The sequence below is a fragment of the Protobothrops mucrosquamatus genome, unplaced genomic scaffold (genome assembly GCF_001527695.2).
Source record: "Protobothrops mucrosquamatus isolate PMUCROS unplaced genomic scaffold, P.Mucros_1.0 scaffold7155, whole genome shotgun sequence".
In the NCBI taxonomy this organism is placed as follows: domain Eukaryota; kingdom Metazoa; phylum Chordata; class Lepidosauria; order Squamata; family Viperidae; genus Protobothrops; species Protobothrops mucrosquamatus.
The window spans coordinates 25,340-36,139 of NW_015392960.1; the positions used below are offsets into that span (position 1 = coordinate 25,340).

At 45.0% G+C, this 10,800-nt stretch overlaps 1 protein-coding gene across 1 annotated transcript in view; it reads right to left on the bottom strand.

The window, feature by feature from the left end:
- LOC107300460 (zinc finger protein 397-like) overlaps positions 1 to 9,204 on the bottom strand; it is a 28,259-nt gene extending 19,055 nt beyond the window's left edge. Inside the window, exons 1-3 of the mRNA XM_029287003.1 lie at positions 9,199 to 9,204; positions 6,927 to 7,685; positions 1,037 to 1,596 (exon numbers count right to left, since the gene is read on the bottom strand). Coding sequence (XP_029142836.1) covers positions 1,037 to 1,596; positions 6,927 to 7,685; positions 9,199 to 9,204 — 1,325 coding nt within the window. The remainder of the gene's footprint in view (positions 1 to 1,036; positions 1,597 to 6,926; positions 7,686 to 9,198) is intronic.
- Between the last annotated feature and the right edge of the window lie 1,596 nt (positions 9,205 to 10,800).

Sequence of the window (10,800 nt, forward strand, 5' to 3'; positions counted from 1 at the left end):
ATCATCCTCACTTTTTTGTCCATTCCCTATAGATACCCCTAAGTTGACAGCATATCACTGAACAATTCAACTTTCAAGCATTTTGTGGTTGGGATGCAAAATGTTTTTCCAGTGTGGCAGTATTAATATGTGTGCTCTTGAACTCCCCAGCCATAAAAAACACTGTTCTGAGTAGTTGGTGTAAGACAGTATTTCTCAACCTCAGTGACTTTAAGATGTGTGGACTTCAACTCCCAGAATTCCCCAGCCAGTCACTGAGCTTGCGAAACACTCTTGGAACTTCTTCTAACGTTGCACCTTGCAATATCTCAAAGTGTTCCTATTATTATGAAAGTTTCTGTTTTCGCTACCTCATTCTCAAGGTTTGTGACCATTTCTTTCACGTGCTGGTGCTACCAAGCAATTCTTCTATTGGAGGAGGTGGGAAACACGGCTAATGTTGATGTGAATGTTTTCTGATACATCTCCCCACCTAGATTTACATTTCCCAAATGTGATGTGAGCTCTTGTACCTGGACTCTTTGTATTTTGGATCAAGTTTGTTTCCTGCTGAGTTTTCCTTGCTGTCTTCAGTTTTGCAGTTTGCATATTACAGGCAAGCTGGGCCTGTTGTAAAGATCATACTTTGTTAGTTATCTGTTTTCCTTTAAAGAACTGTTGAACTCCGTTGACTGCTTTATTGAACTTGTGCCAGCATATGTGAGGGCTGTTGGGTGAACGTTGGCAGTGCTTAAAAAGACAATTATTCTGACCAGCTAATTGCTTTGCCTCCGTTCGGGGCCCTGGGTCATCACATTGTGTTTGTTCTTGTGATCTAACACAAGCAGTGAGTTTTTGAAGGAGCTTTTCCCCCCTGGTCCCCCACGAGCCAGGTCACGTGCTGTCCTTGTCATCGCTGTGTATGGTCTGGTGCCGAGTGAGGTGTGCCTTCCGGATGAAATCTCTCCCACACTTAGGGCACTTATACGGTTTCACTCCCGCGTGAATCCTTTTGTGGTTAATCAGCCCTGAACCTGAATGGAATTGGCTGCCGCACTGCAAGCATTTGTACGGCTTCTCTCCCGTGTGGGTCCTTTCGTGGATGGTCAGAAGGGAGTTGCGGCTGAAGCATTTCCCACAGGTGGGACACCTGAAGGGTTTTTCGCCCGTGTGGCTCCTCTTATGCACCAGGAGGTGAGAACTCTGGCTGAAGTTTTTCCCGCAGAAGGAGCATTTGTACGGCTTCTCGCCGGCATGGCTGCGCTGGTGGTAGATGAGACCTTGGCGCGAGTGGAAACTGCTCCCACACTGGGCGCACTTGTAGGGCTTCTCCACGTCGTGGGTCCTCTGGTGGAAATTCAGATGCAAGCTTTGACCAAAGGTCTTCCCGCAGATTGAACACTTGTGATAAGGTCTCTCGGGAATCGGGATAGTATTGCCTGGTTCCTGTCTCAAGTCCACCCCAGATGGGATGCTTGAGTTCTGGGTCTGGAATAACAGAGGTTTGCTCAAGATCTTCCTATTGGTGACCGAAGCGATGGACATGGCTGCTTTGTTCCGTGTATGGATTCCTTGCTGAAGCTTTGGCCATGCCTGATTCTGGAAGAGTTTCCGTTGCTCGGGGACACGGGAAAAGTTCACTGGAAGTTTTTAAGAAGAGACTGGACAGCCATTTGTCTGAAATGGTGTAGGGTTCCTGCCTGAGCAGGGGGTTGGACTCGATGACCTCCAAGGTCCCTTCCAACTTTTTTATTATTATTATTATTATTATTATTATTATTATTATTATTATTATTATTATTATTATTATTATTATTATTACCTTACCGGTAAGACCACCACAGCTAGGCCTTCCACACCCTGACACCTGTCGCGCCACTACTTGACTTCTGCGGCCACTTGCCACCACTGTTGCTGCTCCTCCCGGCAGGACGCTGCATGGTGCTTTGGGCTGCTTCCGCTGCTTGCGCACTTTAGGCCACTTTTGTTGCTCGCAGCAGGAGGCCACGTGGTGCTTCGGGCCGTTTCTGCTGAGGAAACAGCTCAAAGTGTCGCGCGGCATCCTGCCGTGAGCAGCAGAAATGGCACAAAGCGCCATGCGGGGTCCTGCTGGGAGGAGCAGCAATGGCGCAATACGCCACATGGCATCCGGTCACATGTGACGGCAAGCAGCCGCAGAAGAAGTCAAGCAGCGGCATGACAGGTGTCGGGGTGTGGGAGGCCTGGCTGTGGTGGTCCTAAGGTAAGACATTCTCCAAAATTAAGACCTAGTGCCACTTTTGGACGAAAAAAATATATAAGACCAGGTCTTAATTTCGGGAAAACACGGTAGTAGCACTGGTTATTAAGTTGGAAGGGACCTTGGAGGTCATCTAGTCTAACCCCCTGCTCAGGCAGGAAACCCTATACAAATGGCTGTCCAGTCTCTTCTTAAAAACTTCCAGTGTTGGAGCATTCACCGCTTCTGGAGGCAGGTTGTTCCACTGGTTAATTGTTCTAACTGTCAGGAAGTTTCTCCTTAGTTCTAGGTTGCTTCTCTCCTTGATTAGTTTCCACCCCTTGCTTCTTGTCCTGCCTTCAGGCGCTTTGGAGAATAGCTTGACTCCCTCTTCTTTGTGGCAGCCCCTGAGATATTGGAACACTGCTATCATGTCCCCCCTCGTCCTTCTCTTCATTAAACTAGACATACCCAATTCCAGCAACCTTTCCTTATATGCTTTAGCCTCCAGTCCCCTAATCATCTTTGTTGCTCTTCTCTGTACTCTTTCTAGAGTCTCAACATCTTTTTTACATCTTGGTGACCAAAACTGGATGCAGTATTCCAAGTGTGGCCTTACCGAGGCATTGTAAAGTGGTATTAATACTTCACGTGATCTTGATTCCATCCCTTTGTTAATGCAGCCCAGCACTGTACAAATAGTCTTCAACTTACAACAGTTCATTTAGTGACTGTTTGAAGTTACAACGGCCCTGAAAAAGTGACTTGTGACAGTTTTTCACATTTACAACTGTCACAGCACCCCTGTGGTCACATGATCAAAATCCAGACACTTGGCAACTGACTCATATTTATGACAGTTAAAATGTCCCGTTGTGTGTGTGTGTGTGTGTGTGTGTGTGTCTTGTGATTTCCTTTTGCGACCTTCTGACAAGCAAAGTCAGTGAGGAAGCCAGATTCACTTAACAACTGGGTTACTAACAACTGCAGTGATTCACTTAACAAATGTGGCAAAAAGAGGTCGTAAAAATGGGGCAAAATTCACTTAGCAACTGTCTCGCTTAGCAGTGGAAATTTTGGGCTCAATTGCAGTCGTTAAGTCGAGGACTGCCTCTTTCTTTGAAGTGGTGTCCCAACAGGACATGGATTGCCTGGGGTCCTACAAAAACACTCAAATCGCATCTAAACCACTGTGGAAACATTTACAAGAAAAACTTGTCTTAAAACAGGCGTGGAAAGGAGAGGAGCAAAATTGAGAGGTTTTAAGGGTGTGGGGTGCAGACAGTACCTGGGAGACTATTGTCACCGTCGCTTTCTCCTTTGAGTTCTCCGTGCAGCTGGCTCTGACCCGGATGCTGGAAAGCTTGTGTTGGTCCTGAAAAACCAAGTGCTACTTCATCGCATGGCACGGCATCCTGAAACATTTAATGGAGATCCACTTAACTAGCTGAAGGAGATTAAACCTTAATCCAGGAGTCCCCAACCCTCGGTCCTTGGACCAGTACCGGAATTCTGGGAGATGAAGTTCACACATCATCATCAGTGACTAGCACTGATGATGTTACCTAGTTTGGGTAACGAAAGGTCTGCGAGAAAACAACCAAGATCAGAAAGCACCAAGGACCCTTCAATCTCGGAGTCCTAGTGGACAATCACTTAAATATGAGCCAGCAGTGTGCTGCAACTGCCAAAAAAGCCAACACAGGGCTGGGCTGCATTAACAGAGGGATAGAATCAAGATCACGTGAAGTATTAATACCACTTTCTCAACCATAAATTCTCCAAAGTGCCTGAAGGCAGGACAAGAAGCAACGGATGGAAACCAAGCAAGGAGAGAAGCAACCTGACAGTTACAACAATTAACCAGTGGAACAACCTGCCGCCGGAAGCGGTGAATGCTCCAACACTGGAAGTTTTTAAGAAGAGACTGGACAGCCATTTGTCTGAAATGGTGTAGGGTTCCTGCCTGAGCAGGGGGTTGGACTCGATGACCTCCAAGGTCCCTTCCAACTTTATTATTATTATTATTATTATTATTATTATTATTATTATTAATAATAATAATAATAATAATAATAATAATAATACGGACCGGTTGCCAAGTGTCTGAATTTTGCTCACATGACCACAGGGATGCTGCAATGGTCGTGTGAAAAACGGTCATAAGTCACTTTTTTCAGTACTGTTGTAACTTTGAACGATCAGTAAATGAGCTGTTGGAAGTATTTATTTATTTATAACAACAACAATCTTTATTATGGTCACGGACCAGTACCTTACTTACTTATTTTTTTATCAATCAAATTTATTGGCCACCCATTTCACCACACAGGGTAACTCTGGGCAACAATAGGGACCTTTGGATACTTTGATACTTAGGCTTAAAATCTTCGGCTTACAAGTAAACAACAACTAAAGCTAATGCAATCCTGGGTTGCATAAACAGAGGCATAGAATCAAGATCACGTGAAGTAATATTACCACTTTATAAAGCCCTAAAGGCTAAAACATACGAAGAACGGCTAAGGGACTTTGGGTTTGGCTAGTCTAAAGAAAAGAAGAAATAGGGGAGACGTGATAGCAGTATTCCAGTATTTGAGGGGCTGCCACAAGGCAGAAGGGGTCAGATGGTTCACCAAAGCACCCGAGGGCAGGACCAGAAACAATGGTTGGAAACTGATCAAAGAGAGAAGCAACCTGGAATTAAGGAGAAACTTCCTGACAGTGAGGACAATTAACCAGTGGGACAGCTTGCCTCCAGAAATAGTGGGCACTCCATCACTGGAGATTTTTAAGAGGAGACTGGGCATTCACCTGTCTGAGACGGTATAGGTTCTCCTGTTTGAGCAGGGGGCTGGACAAGAAGACCTCCAATGCCCCTTCAAATTCTATTCCATTCCATTCCATTCCATTTTTTTCTATTCTATTCTATTCTATTCTATTCTATTCTATTCTATTCTATTCTATTCTATTCTATTCTATTCTATTCTATTCTATTCTATTCTATTCTTTCAACCCAGTCAGTAAGCAGCCATTCAAAGTTACAACGGAATACCCCAAAAGCTATTTACGACATGCTTTTGAATTTCTGACATCCAGGCTCCGCTATAGCCATGTGACTACATTTTAGGTACTCGGCAAAAGCCTGCACTTATGGCCATTTGCAGTGCAGTGACTGCAATTTACGATGGTTTTTCTGGAAACTGGGCTTTACTTCCTGTTTCTGGCAACAAAACAGCTCAAAACAATGAGCTTGCTTTACAAACATCACCAAAAAGGTCATAAAATGATCATGTGATGACTCACTTTATGACCGTCACAATATATGACTGTAATTGCCAGGCTCAATTGCAGTTGTACGTTGAAGGCTGACTATACTTATTGTTTGTCTCTATCGAGTCGCATAAACAATCTATCTATGGCTGCTAGGAGTTGAAAACGACTTCATGGCAAGATAGATAGATAGATGATAGATAGATAGATAGATAGATAGATAGATAGATAGATAGATAGATGATAGATAGATAGATAGATAGACAGAATAGAATAGAATAGAATAGAATAGAATAGAATAGAATAGAATAGAATAGAATAGATGACAGACAGACAGATGACAGACAGATAGACAGACAGACAGAGATAGAATTATGATAGATGGAAATAGATCATAGATAGAATAGAAGAATAGAATTGAATTGAATTGAATAGAATAGGATGACAGACAGACAGACAGATGACAGACAGATAGACAGACAGACAGAGATAGAATTATGATAGATGGAAATAGATGATAGAATAGAATAGAATAGAATAGAATAGAATAGAATAGAATAGAATAGAATAGAATAGATGACAGACAGACAGATAGAGATAGAATTATGATAGATGGAAATAGATGACAGACAGACAGACAGACAGACAGACAGACAGACAGACAGACAGACAGACAGACAGACAGACAGACAGACAGATATGTGATAGGATGGAAAGCAGGACACTGAGAGTTCAAGTCCCACCTTAGCTATGAAAGCCAGCCAGGTGACTTTAGGCCAGTCACTCTTTCTTAGCCTAACCCACCACACAGGGTTGTTGTTTGTGGATAAAATAGGAGGAGGATACATTCGTTGCCTTGAGTTACTTGTAAAAACAATAAAGGTGCAATACAACTACATTAAAAATTCTGTCTTCTATCTATCTGGTATAATCAAAACATACAAGAATCTTAGAGCGGAGAGGTTGTGGGTCAGAGGGAGGAAGGATAGGAAAGTGGATGAGGGTGGAGGCAAGGCGGGGACTGCCGAGCGTTTCCGACAATGTATTGACTTGGATTATTATTTTTTTCTCTCTGCTTGTGTATGTAAATGCATCATATCGCTATTTGTTGTTTAACTATAAAAATCAATAAAAATTTTATTAAAAAAAAAAAAAGAATCTTAGAGCCATTTCAGCCACAAACAATTGATCAGTTTCTCTAATCTAGTCAGTTTCTCAGTGGCTGGTATATAGTACCCTCAGACCCACTAGTTAACAGTACCTACCAGAGCGTATAAAAAAAATAAGGTGCTATATTCATGCATGCAATGTAGGTGACTATTAAAGTCTGGTGAACATTAAACTCCGTGCACATTGGAAATGGACAGCGATGCTTCACATTTCTCCCTTTGAGACGTGCTGCGTCTCCACCACTAACTTTATGCTCACAGATGTAATCAGGATCTGTTCTCCTCACCTGCCGCTCCCACTTCGCCATTCCTTGCTGCCTCTGCAGAAAATCCTCGGCCAGGGCTACCGCCTGGGAGCAAGTATCGGGGCCCCGGGCTCTGACCCAGGTCTGAATTTCCTCTGGCAGGATAGTCAAGAACTGCTCCAGGATCAACAACTCCAGAATCTGCTCCTTGGAGTGTTTCTCCACCTCCAGCCACCGGCGGCAAAGCTCCTGAAGATGGCGGCAAACCCGCCGTGGGCCCTCGGCCTCCTGGTAGCAGAAACGGCGGAAGTGCTGGCGCTGCTTTTCCCGGCTGAGGGCGCTTCCCCGCAAGATGGCCGCCTTCACTTTCCCATAGTCCTCTTGCTCTCTGGCCTCCAGGCCACTAAAGGCCCATTCAGCTTGCCCGCTGAGGGAGGGCAGGAGTCGGGCTACCCACTCGTGTTTTGGCCACCGGCAGGCTTTGGCCACCTGCTCAAAGGAGGCCAGGAAGCCCTTGGCATCATCCCACAGGCTGGGATCCTGGGGCAGCTGAGGAGACTCCCATCCTGAGCAAGGGGACCCCGTTTCTTGCAGAAAGTGCTGCCACTGGGTGTCCCAATAAGGAAAGATCACTTCATCTGGTTCCTGTTTAACCGTCTTCTGTGGTGGCAGCCTTTGTGGGAATCTCCCAGTGCTTCCGGTCGGCAGCAGATGATGGTTTTCCCCCACCTTGCCTGACCCTCCTGCCATTTTGAGGACGATCACTGGATCTTCCATTTCCAAGATGGGAATGGAGCTTCTCTGCAGAAGGAGAAAGAAGACACACAAGAGAAAGTTGACAAAAGCACATGGGAAAAATCCTGCCCACGATGAGCTGGGAAACCAAAAGCTTCCCAATGACCCCAACATATCTTTATTTCTTGGTTTAGAACAGAGGTCTCGAAACTTGGCAACTTTAAGACTTGTGGGCTTCAACTCCCAGAATTCCTCAGCCAGCTGGGCTGGCTGAGGAATTCTGGGAGTTGAAGTCCACAAGTCTTAAAAGTTGCCAAGGTTGGGGAGCCCTGGTTTAGAGCATTTGTATGGCTGCCCATCTTAAATACCTCTGGGCTGCTAATAAAGAAAACTGTGCTATAAAGCTTGCTGACTGGGGAATTCTGGGAGTTAAGAGTCCACAAATCTTAAAAGTTGTCAAGGTTGAGAAACTGGCCTATGCAAAACGAATGTATATATATAATAGTCACAATACAACAGTAATTGTGGTGCAATAGCCAAGTTGCCTCAGGATCAACTCATGACACCAACAAGCACATGTTTATTTTAGCCCTTTATTTTGTAGGTTTTAGATGTTTTACATGGATGCCACTAACAATCAATGAGGACCAAGGATTCAGTGAAATGGAACCTTTCTTAATCATCTTTAAAATGCCACGAGGGAAGGAGTTTTATGAATTGCTGGATTAAAGATTCTAAGCGTGAGAGACAGGTTATGGCCTCATCCATGTCTCCTTAACTGACAGTAAGGGGAGACCTTTAACTGGTTCTCCTAAGATGTTCTCATGTTTACAACTATTATCTTCTTTCATGTCTCTGTGTGTGTATGATGACAAATGAGCCACCTGGTCCTAAGTCAGGTTGTTTGCACCCCTCCCTGCTACCCAACTACACCATCTCCTAGTTAGTCCCAAAGATACCTGGAGGAGACTGGAGCGGCAATGCCACGGTAACTTTCTCTTGATCTTCGGCCCTGCTAGGGCAATAATGGCTGCGGGCGCAAGAGGCAGGGGCGGCGGGGCTGCTGCGGGCGGGGGTGTGAGGGCCGGCGGTGGCCAGCTGCCCCCCGCGCTGTGGGAGCCGCGGGGCCTGTTCTACATGGGGCTGTGCAGGGTGGACAGTGGTGCTGGCGGGGCAGCTGCAGGCGGAGTGTGTTGACGGCGGGCTGCCCCCCGGGGCCGGAGCCGGCGCAGCTGGTGCTTTGGGAGCCACGGGGCCCGCTCTACATGGCGGGGCAGCAGTGCTGGCGGGGCGGCTGCGGGCGGGGGCGCAGCATGTAAGCATAACTACAATATAAAATGTTATTGTTACAAATGTTTTTTATTATGCATTTACCATATTATAGTGTATTCTGTATTATTGTTGCAATGAATAAAATGTTTCTTTTATTTACGGTATTTTTTTCTTCACTTTATTTGTGTCCTCCTTTTCATTGTAAAAAAGTTGGTCACCTTATTTAATAGTCACTGGATTTGGGTAGCTGCTTTTTTGTTTTAATGCAAAACACTGAGCAGGTTCTCTTGCCTCCCACCCAACCTACCCGCATTTTTAAAAACTCACCCAATTTTCTTGATTTTGACTGCACCCTGCAGGTCTCCCTTCCTGCATATGCACGCCGTGCAACTGTGGCAGAGAAAGGCAAATACCCTTTGGAATTTGCATTGGAATCCTTAGGAAGATGAAAAATGCCTGTTTCCAGAGGGAGGGGAAAAACTGTGAGAATAGGAAAAGAATCTGCAGTTATTTACGTTCTCCTTTTTAAAGCTATGATTTCACTTCCGTATTTTCCACTCTAGGAATCCCTTTTTCAAGAATTCACTAGCCTTAACTCTTTTATGCCCAGGTTTCTTACAAGACTTTCCTATCCTTATACTTTTTAGATAGAATCTGGCCATTGCCCAGCTGTGGACAAAGGAAGTTATGGTTCAGCACATCTGCATGGAGTTTGGAGAAGGAGGCTTATACTTAATGAACCATAAGTTCTCAACCATAAATTCTCCAAAGCGCCTGAAGGCAGGACAAGAAGCAACGGATGGAAACTAATCAAGGAGAGAAGCAACCTGACAGTTAGAACAGTTAACCAGTGGAACAACCTGCCTCCAGAAGGTGTGAATGCTCCAACACTGGAAGTTTTTAAGAAGAGACTGGACAGCCATTTGTCCGAAATGGTATAGGGTTTCCTGCCTGAGCAGGGGGCTGGACTAGATGACCTCCAAGGTCCCTTCCAACTTTATCATCATCATCATCATCATCATCATTATTGTTATTATTAATTTAATGCATTTTTGTGGGATTAATTAATCAGCTATAAATTGAATCTTGAAATTCATTGGAAACTCCACACTGGAGAGAAACCCGTTCAGTGCTATTAGCACCGAAAGAGCTTCAGTAAAAGAACGTCTCTCATTTACCATCATATGTACCACAAGAGAGAGAGACCGAACCAGTGTTCGGACTGAGGGAAGAGCTTCAGTTGTGAGCTAATACCTTGCTTCTCATCAAACAATACATACCGAGGAGAAACCGTCCAATTGTTTGTTTTTTCAAATCTGCATTTATTTTTACCTGCTTTTGATGACAGTGATAGTTTCAATTGCCAAAGGCTTATTCTTTCCAGATAAACAGGCAAGCTGTTAATAGGGTCTAGGACAGTGGTGGCGAACCTATGGCACGGGTGCCAGAGGTGGCACTCAGAGCCCTCTCTGTGGGCACGCGCGCCGTCGCCCCAGTCATAGGCCTTCAGCTGGGTTTTATAAAATCTTTTCGCTTTAGGCCTCCGCCGCCCTGTACAAAAAAAAAGGCTCAATCAATCAGTCAATTTCAATTTCTCGCAGGGAAAAAAAAGATCTTGCAAAGTTGGAATTGATTGATTGAACTTTTTAGACCCACCCAGTCTGCTGTTAACACTGCAGCCACGCCCACCCAATGGGCCACGCTCACCCAATGGGCCACGCCCACTCAATGGGCCACACCCACCTGGCACCCGACGATGCATAAGTGGGTTTTGGGTTGCAGTTTGGGCACTCGGTCTCTAAAAGGTTCGCCATCACTGGTCTAGGATTAAATAAAAAGAAGACCGACTAAGGACAAAAGGTAGAATAGAACAAACCCCTTTCGAACTGGCAATGAAAATATCAAAGTA